This window comes from Cyprinus carpio, chromosome A5, assembly GCF_018340385.1.
Source record: "Cyprinus carpio isolate SPL01 chromosome A5, ASM1834038v1, whole genome shotgun sequence".
NCBI lineage: Eukaryota > Metazoa > Chordata > Actinopteri > Cypriniformes > Cyprinidae > Cyprinus > Cyprinus carpio.
In genome coordinates this window covers 21,621,889-21,642,482 of record NC_056576.1, presented here as the reverse complement: position 1 = coordinate 21,642,482, position 20,594 = coordinate 21,621,889, and the positions used below count along the sequence as shown (strand labels likewise).

Sequence of the window (20,594 nt, the reverse complement as noted above, 5' to 3'; positions counted from 1 at the left end):
GACAGCTTGTTTGTTTGTACCTTTACTAAAATGGTTTTTGCTGCCCCTCTTGTGTTGATGGTAGATTTGCACTCTAAAACACTTAAGGGAGTTGGTGTCTAGGTGCTGCTGCTTGATATCATTTTTGGTGATTCTGTGGTATATGAAAAATGTGAAATAACCCAGGAATCCCTAACAAGAGTCAGGAGCTCAGGACATACCAAACCACCCCTTCATTTTAAGTCACTGAATTTGTACAGAATCAGTAACTCCCTTGTGTCATGGACCTTTGTTGACAGCTCTAAAAATAAAATCATTCACCTTCAGTTATACCTAATCCTGAACACTTTTGTTCCTCTCTTTACTTATCTGGATAAAAATGTCTTACTGTGGATGTGACATTTTACACTGTTTAGTACAGTTTAGTTCACCCTATGGTTGTACTATTTTTGCATAGCATTTGGCTCCAAAAGTACACTAAAAAAGATTGTTGTTTAAAGGTTCACCCTGAAAACTTTTTTATTTATTTGCATAAACAGTTCCTTTGTGTTAGAGGATAGGGTTCTTGAAACACACGGAATTAATCTATCATGAGTCACTACGAATACCGCATTTACAGTCGCATCCGTTACTGTAAACTTTGATTTTGGTACTGACACTGCTGTACATGCAGTATCATCAGTAGCACTGGCCAGCGCAACCTATCTCATCTATGGCTTTAATATTGAATATATATATATATATATATATATATATATATATATATATATATATATATATATATATATATATATATATATATATATATATATTTTTTTTTTTTTTTTTTTTTTTTTTGAAAGAATTATGCAATAAGAAATGAAACCATTTTATAACAATGTGATTTTTTTTATTTTTTATTTTTTACTGAAGTAGGCTATTGGCCAAACATTCAGGCAGAAGACTAATATTTAACACATTAAGAAGCCTAAGTTGTTGTTCAAAGTAACATGTAATACATCCTATGTTTAACAGACACGTATCATCAATTAAATATCGTTCTGTCGTTAAGTGCGTGTGTCTATGTCTGGGGTCGGCAACCTACGGCACGTCTGTCTCTCTCTACAAACAATATATGAAGCTGAGTTTAGTTACTTAAAAACAGTCTGAATGTTACTTTTTGCGCAGCGCGATCTCATAAGATCTGTGTGCCAGTGGTGTGTATGTGTGTGTGTGTGTGTGCGTAGAACGGTGATCAAACTGAACGGTTTTAATGCATTGGCCTTGTCACACACACACACACACACACACACACACACACACACACACACACACACACACACATACAGTGATGTTCAGTACGGTCATACTGTATATCTTTTATTCAAGAAACTTTGAAAGTTTAAAAAACAATTTATGAAAAAATCATCAGAAACTATTTGCATGAAAATCAAATAGGCCTATTGTTTTTTTTTATCGTATTATTTAAAAATGTGAATGTACTGTACAAAGAGTCAATGCATTCTGTATAATTGAGAATTCTTTAAAAAAAGGTGGGGGGTGGGGGTGGGATGGGTTTTGGCACAGTGGTTAACCAGAAAAATTTAAAATGGCATGTCATGCCGAAAAGGCTGCTGACCCCTCAGTGGCAAATGCCACTCTCCACTGACACATGTCAGTGAAAACCGAAAGTGTCACCGGATGTGCCACTGAGCAAAGTGACATGTGCCAATGGCTTCCGTGCTTCAGATGCCATGTCACTTAAAGTTAATACTGCCTCTTGCTCTGTTCACAGCGACAGGTTTCAGTGCATGTCTCTTTAAATCAAATGCTAATGAGCTCTGCTCACCCCGCCCCTATCTTATGTGGAAGAGGAAAGGCGATTTGCAAATAATCATAAAACATTTAAAATGTGAGACTTACGTCTTCTGATGGCACAGCTGGATCATGAATAGGTTTGGACGATTTTGGAAAATAATCTTATTGCGATTGCGATTTAATATGCAATTATTTTTTAAAGCTCTTTATGTTCTGTACCTATTATTCAAAGACGATTGTATAGTATCATTGTATAGTATGACCAATACAAGATTAGACAGATTAAACACAAACGTTCTGTTCTATAGGCCAGGCCTATGTTACGATGAAATTATAGGTGATGCATGAGTTGATATGAATGACAGTTTTATTAAACAACTACAATCCCAGCAGTAGCTATACTGACTGATTTGTTGAACTTACAACCTTGTAAGCATGTAATAGGCCTAATTATGACAACATAAAGCATTGACAAATAAGACTGGTGTAAACATTAATATACAAATCACACAAGCTAAAGCAGATTGCAGAAATATAAAAACAAGTCTGTTGCTTTACCACACTACTTTAGGTAATTCAAAGTCACTGTAATAAACATATGTAAACATGTGGACTGCACTTTTTAAACACTGTCTGTTAACTTAAGACCAGTGGTTCTCAAACTTTTTTGGTGCTCCAAATAATTTCAATAAACATTATGAAAAATTAATGTTTTTTTAATTTAAAAAACCTACAGGGAAAAAACACCTGCATCACTTTAAACATTATAAATAGCATAGAGAGAATAACTGTTATTATTATTCTCTCTGTTATTTATTTATTATTGTGGGATTTATGCTGTCCACTAAGGCAACACAAAGGCTTTCCTCCTATAACCACTATACTAACAGTAATACCTTTGTGACCGTAATGATCTTGCTGGATAGTTACAATAGCATAAGATTAGTGATAATGGAAAAGTAAAGTTATATGGACATTTTAAAGTACATCACATCACTGAAAGTTGTATCTGGGAGACCAGATAAAATATTAAATTGGAATAGGCTACACAAATGTTTATTCAAATTAACATATAAATATTTGTAGTCATTCACCTGTAAGTTATGAAATGTTCATGTTGTGGGTCAAGACAGAGAAACCACACACACAAGGCAGGATGAGAATGACCAAAACCTTCATTAAGCCAAACATAACGTCAAATACACAGTCAATATGCAAACCTCATGGTTATCCCAAAGCCAGCCAAAAGTAAATAAAAGTCTACAGGTTTGTTTGTATGTGGATATAGCAAAGTCAATAGCATCGGTCAGGACTTTGGTAAGTAATTATTAAAAAATTATACAGTAAAGTAAGATGACAATCCCCACACTGGTACCTGAGGAGATGTAGAAAAAGAAACTGGTGGAGTTTGCAGAAAACAATTAGATTTTACCTTTTAATGGATTTTTAAAATGCATTTACAATGAGGAAGGAGATATCATTGGTCATGATTTGGTAATCTATTGTTAAATAAATATACTGTAAAGTAAGATGACAATCACCACAGTCTTACCTGGGGAGATGTAGAATAAGAGTCTAGTGGAGTTTGCAGAAAACAATTTGATTTAAATTTTTTATGAATTTTCAAATGAGTGAATAGTGAAAAAGATAGCATTTTTCATGATTTCGGCATGCGATTATTAAATAATGATACAGTAAAATGATATGTAAATGGCCACACTGGTACTTGGGGACATGTAGAACAAGAGTCTGGTGGAGTTTGCAGAAAACAATTTGATTTTAATTCTTAATGAATTTTCAAATATGTGTGTATAGTGAGAAAGATTGCATTTTTCATGATTTTGGCATGCAATTATTAAAGAATGATATAGCCTAGTAAAATGATATGAAAATGACCACCGTGGTACTTGGTGTCATGTAGAACAAGAGTCTGGTGGAGTTTGCAGAAAACAATTTGATTTTGTTTTTATATGTATTTTCAAATATGACTGTATATGGAAAAAGCTAGAATTTTCCATGATTTTGGCATGCAATTATTAAAGAATGATACAGTATAAAATTATTTGAAAATCACAACACTGGTACTTGGGGAAATGTAGAACAAGAGTCTTGTGGAGTTTGCAGAAAACAGTTTGATTTTAATTTTTTATGAATTTTCAAAATTTGAGTGTAGTGAGAAATATGGCATTTTTCATGTTTTTGGCATGCAATTATTAAATAATGATAGAGTAAAATGATATGAAATGAAATCACCACAGTGTTACATAGGAACTGTAGAACAAGAGACTGGTGGAATATGAAAAAAAAAAACAATTTGATTTTGATTTATTATGAATTTTCAAATATGACTGTATAGTGAAAAAGCAGGCATTTTCCATGATTTTGGCATGCAATTATTAAAGAATGATACAGTAAAATAATATGAAAATCACCACAGTGGTATGTATGGACATGTACAACAAAAACAATTAGATTTTTTTTATTTTTGTTTATTTTGTTCTTTATTTTATCATGCATTAAATAATGAAACAGTGAAATGACATGAAAACAGTTTGGTTTTGTCCTTTTTAATAATTCCCCCCCTCTCACTTTATGTTGATTTTCTCCACACAAGCAGGATACACAGTACAACAGCAGGTACACATTGAATGATAACATGCACTTATAACACTTAAAACGTGAATGAATTCCGTCATTCTTAAAAAAAAAAAAATCCATGGATCCAACTGATCTAGAATAATGTAACTGTAAATAAAAAGACAGTTGCACAAAACATAATCCAAATTCCACATAATAAAAGGAAAAAGTATACAGCTTTGAACGCAAAAATACATAAATAAAAACACATAATTATAATAAAATAAATGGTGAAAACTTAAATAGAAGGCCGTGAATATGAATACGAATAAATATAACAACCGAAGGAGGATTTACTTAAGAAGACTGTAGCGCATTGAACACGCTCGCACCTTAATCTACCCCGCACCGTCGAGTAGACGCGCAATGAACTTGAAGCGCAGATAGCGTGACTGTAGTGCGACACCTGCAGCGCCCGGTAAAGACACCGTGAGTGAAGCCGAGAGCAAGATATGCCGCGTCATATTTTCTGCATTTAGCTTTTGAATGACCAGATCTGCCTGGGTCTGTGCGACATCATTTATGGCTTTCTCTTTCCTTTCACAAACCGATCCATCTCCCATTCTAAGTTACGTCCGACTCCTTTGGCTGTTTACGGTTTTATTTCTTTTCTTTTTCTGCTGATGGCCCGTGCGCCACACAGTTTGAGAACCACTGCTTCAGAAAGACTTTAAATAAATAAATAAGAACATATACATTAACTTATTACATATATATTTTTAAAGGTCGAAGTCTCCATTAATGAAATGCACCGTAACACTGTTACTGCTTGAGTAATTTCAATGAGCCGTTTTGAAGTACGTTTATTATATACGCTTTCAAACATTTCTGCGTGTAGCGTGCCAGGGTTGCCAGGTTTTCACAAAACTAGCCCAATCGTGTTTCGAGGGGGATCCACCGTTATTCCAGGGGGTAAAATACACGTTTTATGGAGGGGTTCTACAAACCGCGGGCTTGGCAACACTGTAGCGTGCCAACTTGATGCTTCCTCTGCTTGTGTGCGACTTGAAGCAGCGCTGATCAGACCGATCGGTGTGTGTCATCAAAGTACTGTGAGAACCATAAGAAAGCGGACGTCTCCTTATGCTTTCTCTCACCGTACTTTGATGTCATAGACTGATCGATTTTCAAGTTCAGTCGAACACATCTGTTTACTCTCGCGTGTCTCGTGACCGATTGTAATCGCAGCCTCTGCCATTAAAAAATCGCGTTTTTTCATATCGCAATACTATCGCAAATGCAATTAATGGTTCAGCCCTAATCATGAACAGTGGGTACTGATATATCCTTGAGTTTTAACTCTTGAGATTAACAAAACCTGCCTTAGTCTGGAGTAAAATGATTTGCGCAAACATAAACGCATTTAGGTAGATCGGAGTTGCATTACCATCAAAAAAAAAAAAAAAAAAAAAAAAAACTAACTAAAAGACTGCTATGTATTATAAAAAAAAAAATGCAGAAACTAGGCTTCTGAATGTGACTATAAAACAGGTTGTTTTTCCAGCGCAGGCCTCTTTGGTCTCAGTTTGTTATAGGGTGAGGTTTAAGGTTTTCTTATTTGTTTTTAAGATTCTGAATGGCCTAGCTCCTCAATATAGCCTATGTCAGACTTTCTCCTCGTTTTTGGATTAATCTGCCTCTTGAGATTAGAAGTTGTACACTTGGTCATTTTAAGTCTTCAGACACATTCACTTGCTTTTGCACATGTAGGAGCTTAGGGGCTAGATGTTTTGTTAATTGTTTGATGCATTTAATGTTGTTCGTTTAGTTTACTAATGCATGGTGCCAGGTTTGCCAAGGAAGGAAGGAAAGAAGGAAGATTGATTGACAGCTATTTAAAATTAGCCATATATTCTGACTACAGATTTTTTTTTTGCAAGAAATAGGTCAAAAGTTTGGAAACATTACTATTTTTAATGTTTTTGAAAGAAGTCTCTTCTGCTCATCAAGCCTTCATTTATTTGATCAAAAATACAGAAAAAACAGTAATATTGTGAAATATTATTACAACTTAAAATAATAGTTTTCTATTTGAATATACTTTAAAAAAATAATTTATTCCTGTGATGCAAAGCTGAATTTTCAGCATCATTACTCCAGCCTTCAGTGTCACATGTAACATCCAGTCTATCACATGATCATTTAGAAATCATTCTAATATTCTGATTTATTATGAGTGTTGGAAACAGTTCTGCTGTCTAATATATTTGATGAATAAAAGGTTAAAAAGAACTTGCATTTATTAAAAAAAAAAAAAAAAATTCTAATAATCTATATTCTAATAATATATTTTCTTTACTATCACTTTTTTTTATCAATTTAACACATCCTTGCTGAATAAAAGTATTGATTTTAAAAAAAAATAAAATAAAAAAAAATTACTGACCCCAAATTACTGACCAGTAGTGTATTTTATATTTATTTTTAAAAACATAGCTTCTTTTTTTTTTTTTTTTTTTTTTACTTTTTATTCATCAAAGTATCCTAAAAAAGTATCACATGTTCTGAAAAAATATTAAGCAGCAGAACTGTTTCCAACTTTGATAATGAATCATCATATTAGAATGATATCTAAAGGATCATGTGATAATGATCCTAGAAAATTCAGCTTTGCTTCACAGAAATAAATGATAATTTAAAGTATAATAAATTTAAAAACAATTATTTTAAATTGTAATAATATATCACAATATTACAATTTTTTTCTGTATTTTTGATCAAATAAATGCAGGCTTGATGAGCAGAAGAAACTTCTTTCAAAAACATTAAAAATAGTAATGTTTCCAAACTTTTGACCTGTACTGTATATATATATATAAATTAAATATAAATATTTAATAAGTTTCATTTTATTATAGTACCAGTGCCTGGTAAAGCATCTACTATAGACAGCTCTTAAAAGTGTGAAATGGACATAATTTTCCCTGCCTGTGATGTCATAGCTCAGGATAGTTGCTAATGGTTTGGGACAGTGCATGTTCTTGTGCGGTCAACAAGAAGTCGATATTGTCATCATGACATCATTTTACTGTGTGTTTAGAGTGAGTAGTCACATGCCATTTATGTTTCAGGTGACTGTCCCTAAAAACTATAATAAAATATAATGATTTGAGCTGTTCAGATTTAAATGTAGATTTTTGTATATGGTAAACACATGATATAAGAATATATTCAGTACTATGTCTTGACACATCTATGATTTGGGAACATATGGTATGGCAGTGGTTCTCAACTCCAGGCCTCGGGACCCGCTGCTCTGCACATTTTGAATGTTTCTGAATCTGACACACTCAGTTCAGTTCATGGATCTCTCTCCTAATGAGCTGATGATCTGAATCAGGTGCGATAAATAAGGGAGACATTCAAAATGTGCTTGAGAATGTGAGTTGAGAACCACTGTGGTATGGTACGGTAACATTTTGTTTTACCAGGAAATAAAACTAGCAAAAAATACAAAAGTCTTCAATCTTGTAAAATCCATATTTACACATATATCCATAGATTTTCTTAGCAATCTCTATCTTAACAAAATGACCTAAAATGTGTATAAATCATTTGATCCAATCAAATCCTGATCACAGCTGGTCAGCACACCAGCAGTATGCAATATGTATCTGTCCTAAATCACACTGTTAGACACTGACGAGCAAATGAGAAGAATGTGCGGAGTCATCCCCCTTCCCTGCGCCTCTTAATCTGTTCATTTTCACTGTCATCCATACACTCTCTCTATCCAGCATGCCCACAGTAGTCCACAGTCATTCATTTAATCCCACGATTCATATCAAGTGCATTTTTTTGGCCACACACACACACACACACACACACACACACACACACACACACACACACACACACACACACACACACACACTCACACACACGTTACAGAACTCCCTCAGTCTCAGTCCGTGCAGTGGTTATCTGCCGTGTTTTGTGTCTCCACAGTAGCAGGGCCAGAATCAACAGCAGTATGAGTCCCACCACACCCCCAATAATGCCCAGCTTCAGCGCAAGTCCAGATTCTGAATTTTGTGGTTCAAATGTGGCACACGACTTATCCTTTTCACTGCCGCCTCCTTTATTTACCGCTTCTACACATACATACGCACCAGCCTCAACGTCCTCCAATACTGCCGTCCTCTTTCTTTCCTCCACCTGTATATTCCTATCCATCACTTTTCCATTCCCTCTCACCCAGACAATGTAGTGGGTGACAACGGAGGTGGGAGCACACCAGTGCACCACAACCCCTCTGCCATCCTGTTGAATCAGTCCCAAGAGGCGCGGTGGACTTGGGGGAGTGTAAGCACTGCTCAACCCCGGGCAGCGGCAGCCTGTGGCTTTTTCAAGCTCCTTGCAGGTTTGCTGATGCTCCACACACAGGTCATATTTGCAATTGTTTTTTGACCCTTCGGAGTAAGTGGTGGATGGGCCTGGAGGCTCAATGGTGAAGTCCTCATAGTAATCAATCGAGGGGGGGGAACGGGGTCGAGTGGCATTCGGAGATGATGATGATGCTGATGACACAAAGGAGAGGTCCAGAAATTTGATGAGGAGGAGAAGGATGACAGGACATCCACACCCCAACATGACTCCTGCTAAAAAAATATCAATATGAATGGAGCTTCAGGTCAGAGGAGTCAACTCATTCCTCAGGGTGGATGAAATAGATCAATCATTCAATTATCTTTAACTGATTTCATTAACAGTTCTTGATTTATGATCTACAGTTCATGAAGGTTCAGTAAAATATTTTCTGACTGCATCAGTTTTTATTAATGTGCTAAATGCTTTTTTTCATGGAATACAATGTAACTTCAGATTCAAATCAAATGATTCATGACTCATTACTTGGGTGCTTGAAAAACATTTAACAGATCTTATCAACAAATTTTATTAGCCATTCTTGACTTATGGGTGTACAGTCAAATATATATTATTTTGGCTGAATAAAATTTAGCTTAATGTTAACACTTTTTAAAATATGTTATATAAAAATGTAAAAGATTGAAACACTGCATTTCAAATTGACATGCAAATTATGCATTTGGCACACACTTTAATCCAAATCAAATCTAATTAATGCAACATGTTATTTTTTTCAGGCAACATAAAAACTACTTCATGTGGTAACATCTAAATTAAATAAAAAATGTAAGTGAAAAATATGATCACTGAATCAACCTGATTGCATTAGGTTACACCAACAAAATACATTTTTAAAATTCAAATCAAGCAGAAATAACTCCTTAGTGTAACAAGTGCCTGTTACCACTTGTTACAGTGCTTTGTGTGTCTATATTAGCATTTTAGGTGAAGGCCTTTGTTCAATCAGTAAAGATCATACTTTAAATGACCCTGTTACAGATACCAGCAGTTTGAATCAATGATAGCTGCACATTCTGATACTACAACAGGTGACTACACGTCAACCTGACTATATTAGTTTGCATCAAGTACTTTTAGGGATCAAGCAGAATTTCCTGAATTGAAAAAAACAGAACGAAAAATCACCACTGAGCTGGCTAAGGAATGAATGATAAGTAACAAGTCAGTGGAACTTCAGAACCTGCTTCATATTTCTCAAGTAACATTCTAGAACTTCAGAGCTGATTATCTCCAGGAAACAATTTACATTTAGCAAAGTGAATACAAACATTCCAGTCGTCCAAATCACTCTATTGCAAAACACACCAGTTAGCAAGCTTCCACACAACGTGAGTGTGTGAGAGTGTGTGTGTGCAGTGTCAACCACCCTTGGTTAAAATATTGATTAACATTCTTTGGCATGGATAAACTTCATTTAAAACCAGTCAGTGGTAAGAGTTTTGGAGAGAAAAACACCACACAGCTATGTGATAAAGGAATGCAGGTTTTTTTAGTGTTTTGATAAGTAAGTAAAAAGCTTTTGTATTTAGCCTGTCTGTTGTTTGCTGTCTCTTGATTATTTGGAGAGTTGTAAGTTCATAAGTTGTAAGATTAGTGTATTAAATACAGAACTCAAACAAAGATATGAATAAAAATGAAAAACTCTCAATTCTTACCTATTTAATCGATAGTCCAGGAAGTATTATCTAACAATCTTAAAATATTTCTCTGGTATGCTCTTTCCTTTGCTCTCATTCCCTTGCAACAGCAACACTCTCTCTAACTCCCCAAACAATCACCTCCTTTTTCTTCCTAACCCCGTCCCCCTCTCTCCCTCTTTCTCTCATCGCTCCACCTTTTCTCATTTAATAGGCTTTCTGGTCAAGAGCATGTGTGTGGAATACATGCACATGCCTCTAATGAATCACAGCTATTACAGCTTCATGAGCAGTTCAGAAACCTGACGTTCATGTCTGTTCATGTTCATGTTGAGCAACTCACTGACTTTTATTAATGGACAGAAATTGTCTTTTATAAACAAACTGCACTTCAGTTTATCTGCTGGAAACACATTCTTATGGTCCTACAGCAGCAGAAAACATGTTTTTGGTAAACATCCACTTACACTGAACACAGCACAGTCATAATCTTCCTGTGGCATGCAGGTATGATAGTGAACAAGAGGGTCTTTATTTCACGGAGAGATTTGGAGACTGCTTGTCAGCATATGATTTATGCTTCAGTGTAAAGATTCACATGATATTCATTCAAATGAAAATCTCAGTTTATATTAACTAGAATTGTGGATTTGGTGTTCCACTGAAAAGATTTACTGTATCCCGGAAACAGGTGTGTGTTTGTGTGTGCGTATGAGATTGGTTTTGTTGCAGCTGCTCTGACCTCAGAGGGAAGTCTGATTTTCCCGTACTCTGAATGACAGAAAGAGTCGTAGTTCACATCATCATTCAGAAATTTACGCACAGTCACTTCCGTGCACCAGCCTTAACACTTACACACGTATGAACACTTAGAAACACTGTCATACAGCACTGTGGTCAAAGTCATTTCGCCATAATATACTTTTTTGGTGTTGAGTCATAGTCTTAATTGCGAAAAAGGTTCAGCAGACAGACTGACTTCAGACAGACAGTCCTTAAAGGGATACACCACCCCAAAATGAAAATTTAGTCATTAATCACTTACCCCCATGTCGTTCCAACCCCTTAAAAGCTCCGTTCGTCTTCGGAACACAATTTCAGATATTTTGGATGAAAACCTGGAGGCTTGAGACTGTCCAATAGACTGCCAAATAAATAACAGTGTCTAGGTCCATAAAAGGTATGAAAGTTGTCGTCAGAATAGTCCATCTGCCATCAGACGTGCAATCTGGGTTATATGAAGCGACGAGAACACTTTTTGTAACCGAAGAAAACAAATTTATTCAATAATTCCTTTGTCAACAGTCTCTTCTGTGTCTCTCCATATAACTGTATGCTGTGTATGCTCTTCTGTGTCATCCGCACAACAAGGATGCACTGTTCTTATGTGTATTTAGCTTTGATTTGAAATAAAACAGTGCATCCTTGTGGCACGGATGAGACAGAAGAGCATACGTGTTGAAAAGATAAAAAGAAAAAAAATATATATTTTTAATAACAAAAAGTAACAATTCTGATTTGAATGATGATTTAAATGCTTTAAGATCTGAGTCAGGGAAAGGGTAAAGATGGTTTCCAAGACGGTTTTGTGACCATCACATGTTAACGTTTTATTAAACATAAGTGCCTGTAGGTAAAAACACACGTTAATTTCTATGTCATTTAATTGTACATATGACAACAGTGCTCCATTTAATATTTAACAGAGCATTAACAGATCATCTGCTCTTAGGTTCATTTTCCTCTGAGATTGACACACAATCTCCAGTGGAGTTTTGAGGTATTAAATGTAATGACATTTACATTACAAATCCATTTGTATTCTTTAAGAGAGGATTTTCCTCTTTTTCAAACTACAGTAAGGAAACTGAGAGATCTCTTCTGTCATCTATGACTAATCTTAATCACAGGATGCAAGTCTCTTACAAGTATGAAGTACATTTAAAAACATCTGATGGGGCAACAGTGTTTTGTTACGAAGCCTACTGATAGACGAGAATCAGCTTACTCAGAACTACAATGTGTAAACAGAGTATCAAGGATCCCTGCAGTCAAACATGTCCTTTTCTTCTCTATACCCTCTGAAAAAACTAGTCAGGTCCACACATGCACAACAAGAAAAACACTAAATCTGATCCCTACTCAGCTGCTGGCACACTGCAGATTACGAAGCTTATACTGTATATACTGACATGCCAATGTAAAATACAAAGTCTCATTCCATTTTTGTACATGAAAGTGCTGTTAATTGCATTCACAGATCAGTCTTCATAAATACTAAAAATACATGATTTTAATAATGAACGTGTTTTACAAAGAGAATCGATCATTTGGGAATATTTTTCTGTGGGAAAGCTGCACATATGGGCATCTAGGGAAAGAGGGAATTAACGGGGGGCGGGGGGGTGTCAAAATATTACACACTAAAGTACCACAATTTGCATGACTCATAAGTACGTTTACATACACAGTTTTAATAATGGTTGGTTTTCATGTGGTCGAGCTACAATCTTCATCTGTCTGTCCAAGCAGGCTACAGGACAACATGCATATATCAAATAGTTGAATACAGCACAAATACAGGACATCTGTATTAAAGAAAAAGTTCACCTAAAAATAAACACAACAAATTGCTGAAAATTTACTCACCCTCATGCCATCCAAGATGAGTAGATAAGTTTGTTTCTTCATTGGAACAGAAATTTAGTATTACATCACTTGTTTGCCATCAGAATGGATGCTGGAGGAAGCGTTATTATGGATTATGGACTCATATTTTGGCCAGAAGCAAAGGTTTAAAGTTAAAATGCCTTGATGATGGATTTGTTTCTTACAACCACACTGCTTTTCAATTCACAAGATGTAAATTGATGGACTAGAGTCATGGGGATTACTTGTGGATTAGTGTGATGATATTAACACTCATTCTGACATCACCCAGTGTAATGGGACGTGATTTAATGTTTAACCTGTTCCGATGGAGAAACAAACTCATCTACATCTTGGATGACCAAAGGCTGAGTACATTTTACATTTTTGCTTTTAACATTTAGAAATGCTGCAGTCTGGATGAAGACAAGCTATACAAGCTGTGTATATGACTTTCTTCTTTCAGACAAATACAATTGGAGTTTAAATTTAAAAATTTTAAAAATTTCCTGGTTCTTCCAAGCTTTATAATGGCAGTGAATGGTGGCCGAGATTTTGAAGTGAAATAAAGTTATTCCATCCATCATAAAATGTACTCCACATGTCTCCAGGAGGTCCATATAGGCCTTCTGAAGTGAATCGATGCATTTGTTTAAAAAAAAAAATCCATATTTAAAACTTTATAAACCGTAATCTCTAGTTCCGCTAACTGCTGTATGCGCGTTCAAGAGAGAGTGGCAATCCAGCGGATGACGGAGGCATAATGTAAGCTCCAGTGAGAAATGACAAACGCAGAAGCGTAGAACACCTGTAAATCTGCGTCATCCGCTGGAACGCCACTCTCTTGTGTACGCACGTACAACAGTTAGCAGAAGAGATTAAGGTTTATAGTTTTAAATATGGATATTTGTCTTATACAAACTCATTGTTTTACTTCAGAAGGCCTTTATTAACCCCCGGAGCCACGTGGAGCACTTTTTATGATGGATGGATGAACTTTATTTTCGCTTCAAAATCTCGGCCACCGTTCACTGCCATTATAAAGCTAGAAAGAATATCTCTGATTGTGTAAGTCTGAAAGAAGAAAGTCATATACAACACATCGGATGGCTTGAGGGGGAGTAAATAATTTTTAGGTGAAACATCCGTTGGACCGATATTTGGCAGCAAATTAGCCATCTGAGGAAAAGCTGTTTCCCATGTGAGCAGCACCTGCACTACCTTCACAGACCCCTAGTGGTTAAAAGCCATGTGTCGTATACTCTCAGACTATTCAAATTTGTGTCTTCCTGCTTATAAGGAGCAATTCATAATTGCTAAATCCTGTATCCACCATTTTCATAGTCTTTTCCTTCAGGTCTGTTTTTTTTTTCCTTACTCTGTCTGTGCTTAAAGAGCAGTGAAGCATGATTGAGATTGACTGAACTGGGTCTGTGAGCTGTGTGTGTGCCAGCATGTTTGCACTTTGCACTCACTAAACAGACTGAAATATCTCTTGATTATCACTCCAGTCAAACCACGGCGGTTGTCTGTTTTTTATAATTAGCCTCTCCAGACTAAATCTCTTAAGACTCAGTGCATTGATAAGAACATTAGATCATTTCTGCTCAGTGCAGCTTGTGTTTGGTGTGGTGAAACCTGTTCCAGTCAGACAGCAGCTGTTAGAATCTGTAGAGTTTGATTGTCTTATTTAGTATTCTGGATCATCCTCAGTAGTTTCTTTTCACTCCCTATCTTTCTGCATTTGGCTTCTTTGATGATAATCTAAATGAGAGAATGCTTGTTGACAATGTAATATGTGTCCCTCCACAGACAGCTGTGTTGATAGTGAGGTCATAAACAATTAGCCTACATTTCTTTCTATTTTGTTAGCATTAAAATTGTGAAACTACAATGTGTACTGTAGCTAGAATGGCAGCATTGCATTAATGCAAAGTATTTCACTTTGGTGAATCCAAGAAAACTTTTTTGAAGTTAAAATGTGAATCTTTTATTGCCAGTGGTTTTTACATGACTAGACAGGAAATGTCTACTAAAAGCAGTAAATAGCACTAACCTGACCTGCAGAAACTAGCCTGTCTGCCAGCCCCTTAATAGAGTCTGGTTAACTTTCAGGAATTATATTGCTCAATTCACTGACTCTGTTACACTAGTGCAATTATGTTACACAGCCACATCCTCTTATTTGTGTTGAAGCAAGTATGTAGCCTTTTAAGCAAATACAATCCAGCCAAGTGGCCTTGAAACAAGAATGTAATGACCTGCTAACGGATTGCCATTATCGCAAAATCAACCCGGCTAGGCTATTGATGTGAAACGGTGGTACAAAACAAAACAGCCTAACAAAAAGATGATCACTGCACAAGTACAGTTAAAACTGAACTCCTCTGAACTAAAGTCAGTTTCACTACAGTCAATAACTGAAATACAAGATGCTGTCAGCATAATAGATCACAACAGTACCCATCCAACTTTTCAGTGGTTTTGGTTCTGGAAGGATTTAAAAAAAGTCTTTGTATTAAAAGGTAAAGGTGCAGTATGTAATATTGGCAGTTGGTGGTTGAAGTGCATCACTGCAGTCCAAATTCAAAATATTGTTTCTCCCGCCCCTCCTCCTCAGACGCGATGCTCCAGCAAGTTGTCAGATTGAGGGCATGTAACAGGAATGAGCGCAATTGACAATGGAAGGCGACGAGTCTTACATTGTAAGTTGATGAGTTGATTTAACCTATCCTTAATATAACACTCCTCTTATATTACATTACATTAAATCCAACCCAACTCATTTTAGGTATAATATAATAATTCAAACCAAATTCATTTACAAGTTCATTTCAAAGCAGGCTTCCATGGCAGTGGAACTGGCAGTGGGTGGAATAACACAGACAAAACCAGGCATTCTGACACATTTTCAAAGTAGAATAACTGCCTTTAGCACTGTTTTTCGAAGAAACAAATATGTAAACTTGACATGTTTCCTAAATATCTGTGAATATATTATGGTGATTTTATGCTTTTTTATAAGAGTGGGCTCTGCCTTACTCTCTGAGCTTGCGTCTGTCTCATCTTCAATGGAAGTAGGGGAGAGTGGGGTAAGTTGACCCACCCCCTGCATCTTGGCAACTGTACACTTTTAGGGTGCTTTCACACCTGCCTCATTTAGTTCAGTTGAATCGTACCAGAGTTCGTTTCCCCCTTTGGTGCGGTTCGTTTGGGCAGGTGTGAAAGCGTGCGCTCGTCCTCCCGTCTGCAGCAATGCACTGTAAATCGCACACAAAATCGGGCTGCGCACCAAATGCGGACCAAACAAGCATACCGAGACCTGCTTGAAGAGGTTGAGCGGTTCGTTTGTGGTGAGAACGTGATCCGACCTCGAGCAGACCCATTTTACTTCAGCAAAAAAACAAAGTAAAATGATCTCAAATGTACAAAAAGCTGATCAAATGCACATAATCATTTTTGGACTAAACTAGCTGCCGTAGTCAGCTGCGCTGCAGCATTAAGCTTATTCATTGGGATGAGGAAGTATTTGTTGACAGTTTGCACTTTAGCATGGCAGCTCGTGGATGCTCCAATGCACGCCTCCTGCTGTGAAGTTACGAGCCCTCGATGCCCGCTCGCCACCTTTGCAGTGCATTTCTCTGAGAACGTTGTTTTCAAAAAGCCGCATCCCAGCGCTTCATTATAGAAATGTAGTGTTTGCATATTGTCGTGTATACAAACAATGTAACAGATTATGGCCAGGGACAAAAACCATGCCCGCGCAGTCCAGGGGACAAAACCAGCCCGCGCAGTCTCTCCATAGTTGTGTTGTCTCTGTGTTGTTTGCTGGCTTTTCCTCTTATGTTGGAATTTTCCCGCACGTAAATTCTGACCAATTGAAAAGCAGTTTAGGAAATACGTCATGGCCAATGAGCGATGTGGATGTTGTCATGTGACTGCATTTTGGTTCGTTTCAACCAGGTGGGAAGGAAGTCGACCGGAAGTTGAAGTCGGCCGCGTGCCGCCATCTTGTAGCAGAACTTCACTTGCGTTAGCATCCCATTGACTCCCATTCATTTTGGCGTCACTTTGACAGCGAATAACTTTACATCTGAGGCGTTTAAAGACTCCATTTGTCCATTATTTATTTCTAAAGATACAGGACAATGTATAAAGGGCTCCATTACCTTCTATGTTACATTATGGCCCCGTAGAAACAGTTTTTGTAAAAATAGGCTAACGATTGCGTCATAACCACTCGACTCTCTGTCGCACAGTAGAGAAATTAATACTATACAAAATAATTAATCAGAATACTTACTCTTGCTCACTCACGCCAAAGAACTCCCCGCTCAAGCTCGCCGTCTCGGCAAGATTAACAATGGCAGTTTGCACGCACAGCTACTAGAAGATTTACATCTGTCAGACAGGTTGCTGATGTCATCAAGCTTAGTTTGAGTCTGCGCGTGTCAGAAACGGAAGTGCTAAAAATCGCTAAAAATGGGCTTCACTTGTCTCAATTGAGTTCCAATGGGGTCGCTGTGTCCATTTCTTTTACAAACTATCCAATTCAACTGGTTCGGACCAAAGCAATCAGTGTGGTGTGAAAAGGAACCAAAAAAGCTGAAAAATGCTACAATGTATAATTGTTTGCCCTTGGTTCGGACCAAATGAACCGAACTAGAGATGTGAAAGCACCCTTACTGTCATGTGACCATGTATTTTGGAACCACACATCATTTCTGCCAGACTGTGAAAAGAAGAAACACACTGGGGAATGGAAGGCACCATGGCCATAGCCAGGGTTTGAAGATTAGTGTGGTCTAAATTGAAATATAATAGCACCACTCATTATATACACTAAACACTTTAAAAGAGACAGATATGTAGATGTTTGTGAAAGATGTTTTCTCCGTTTTGGAGGAATAAGCATTGTTAAATTATATCACACTGCACCATTACTTTAGGTTAGGGGTATATAATTTTATCAGTTGTTTATTATTCATTCAGCAATACATAGGCCTATTACTGTTATAGTTTTCATTAATAACCATTGCTGGATGATAACTTTGTCTAGTGCCCTTATGAACGTTGTTGGCACGACTTTGTGAATATTTAACTACAATATGACATAGCATAGACGTAACATACTTGTTCTACAGATCTCTGCACTAGTGTTATATGCTACTGTTTTGATAGCATTGATAATGCTTCTGACAGAAAATATCATGATGTGTTTTTTTTTTTTCGTTTGCCTTACCACATGTGGTATCCTGTCAGCAATAACATGCCTGTGGGCTCTTTTGATTACCATCAGTTTAAGTTCTGGCAGTGTTGCCAGATATTGCTATGAAAACAAATAAAAATAAATACATAAAAATGTCTTTCAACCTGTAGTCACTAATGACCAACAAACTCTCTGTTTAGTCTGTTTTTAGGAAGGCTACAACTTTGGTGTAACACATATTGTTTCAGAAATGCAAACAATTAAATATTGAAGTTTAAACTTAATTTGGTTGTTTTTATGTTGTAGTTAACTTTAAGAAAAGAAATATGACTGCCTGTAAAAGGAAATTATTAAATTCGTTTTTTAAATTATTATTTATTTCACATGGGTTTGAATCAGATTTAGTCAGATGGTGCATCTTACCCACTGACTCGACTCGGGTCAACTTACCCCAAACCCTGGGCAAACTGAGCCATGGGAACAATTTTTTTATAAGAAGTCATATTTTTAGAACCCTTTGTCAACCCTTAGATACATTCTGATCATTAAAAATGATAGGAATACTTTCATTTGGATAGGACAAATACATTCATTGTACTTCTGCATAATTTTCCCGTATCTTGAGGACCACAATAGTAAAAATGGGCTAATCTTACCCCACTCTCCCCTATAAGCATTATACATTTAATTTAATATTTTACCACATAAATCTATATTATATAACTAATTTATAACATTTATACTACTTTTTTAAACTATTTATAGGCCTACTATTAATATGGTTTTAATAAAATGTGTTATAGATTACTAGTATCAAAACAAGTTATTATAATGGGAAATATACTTAATTACAAGGATTAAAGTGACATACTGCTAAATATTCTGTATGCTGATTTACCTGCTGGCTTGCTGGAGCTTTGTATTGATGTTTGTAATGTTTAACTGTCTTTAGCAGCCTCCCTTCGCTCTTTCTCTCTCTGTCTTCTTTTTTTAGAAGGCTTTTTTTTTATTGTCTACAAAGTGTGCCAACAACAGCAAATGTGGTGTTATCTATATTAGATCTGGTCAGGTAGAATAATTTGATTAGACATTCTAATTCTAAGAACATGGATATTTTGTACAACACTTTTAGAAGAGAGACTCATTACCACTGATCTATATTATAGATCAGTGGTCATTACCGACAAAAACAAACAAACTACCAACTAATTACTAATTCAAGGGATCAACCACGTGGATAATAATGCATCTACCTGTTAATGACCGACCTTCGTGGACTGTGGTCTCCAGTCTCCAGAGAGCAGCACACAGATTGAGTGACGCTGCGGAGCGGCGGGAAACACGGAGTGGATTAGTGGATTAGTGGAATCAGTGGATCTTTGGCGGAGCGGTAACAGCTTTGAGCTGGAGTGATGGTAGTCTCGCGTAGCCAGACCTTCAGACTGACGGCTGAAGGTCTGGAATGCATGGCAGCTTTCATTGACATGTCAAACAACCAATCACAGTTCGTTTCGCTTAGCGTCACGTTTCGGGGCGTGGAAATATCGCCACAATTACAGACCGGTGTGTAAAGCTCTCAGACGTATTTGAAAGATTCTATATCGCAAACTTTAAAATATTTCACATACTTTTGAAACTCCAGTGTTTAGATGATACTGATAAGCGCTCGTCATCACAGTTGTAAACAACGGCCAGTAGCAGCGTTTCACAAAAGCAGGGTTATGGCGCGGGGGTAAAGGAAAGGGGGGGCATTTCAATAATTAAACACTGCATCGTCAGTGTTGGTATTGTATCAGATATTTGCACTTAACATTACATGTAATTCAAGGCAACTGGAGTTTTTGGACAGCGAATGGTATTGCTGTCAGTAGAATGACCCCATCAGAATGTGCATTGCATAATACGCTTTCATCAAGAGGGGGGCTGTGATATGGTAACAGAAACGATGAATAACTAAAATCAAATAAAATGATATGGTAACAGAAACGATGAAGCACTATATGCAAAGGATATTTTACAAAAGTAGCTTATATTGGCTACAACTAGATGGCAAATAGCCTACTTCTCCGCTCTTCAAACACACAAAAAGCTTAGCCTTTAGAGATATAGTGTTTGAAAAATAAAACGCTGTACTTATTCAAACATCAGTTATTTATTTGCTCTTGCATTGTGAACAAGTGGAGATCTGTATCCATGCTGTGCGCGGCGCGTCAATCTGAATGGAGATGGGGTGAAGTTACAAGCTCTTTTTAATGCTTATCATGGGCTAAATGTTTGTAAAACCCTCTGATTTA

The 20,594-nt window shown here is 36.6% G+C and overlaps 1 protein-coding gene across 2 annotated transcripts; it reads right to left on the bottom strand.

Annotated features, from left to right (window-relative positions):
• Nucleotides 1–7,763: 7,763 nt before the first annotated feature.
• On the bottom strand, nt 7,764–10,805 carry LOC122145051 (leucine-rich repeat neuronal protein 4-like). Of its 2 annotated transcripts, XM_042756451.1 has the most exons (3): nt 10,461–10,802; nt 8,288–9,014; nt 7,764–8,247 (listed from the first exon to the last, which is right to left on the bottom strand). In XM_042756451.1, exon 2 carries the CDS (start codon nt 9,004–9,006, stop codon nt 8,299–8,301), a length of 708 nt encoding a protein of 235 aa, XP_042612385.1. In that variant the 5' UTR covers nt 9,007–9,014; nt 10,461–10,802; the 3' UTR covers nt 7,764–8,247; nt 8,288–8,298. The 2 variants fall into 2 exon arrangements, with proteins under 2 accessions (XP_042612385.1, XP_042612387.1); XM_042756453.1 differs by having other exon boundaries at nt 8,224–9,011; nt 10,461–10,805.
• Nucleotides 10,806–20,594: the final 9,789 nt, after the last annotated feature.

What these genes read in the sequence shown, in the direction of transcription:
- LOC122145051 (XM_042756453.1), bottom strand. Translation starts at nt 9,006, where the DNA reads ATGTTGGGGTGTGGATGTCCTGTCATCCTTCTCCTCCTCATCAAATTT.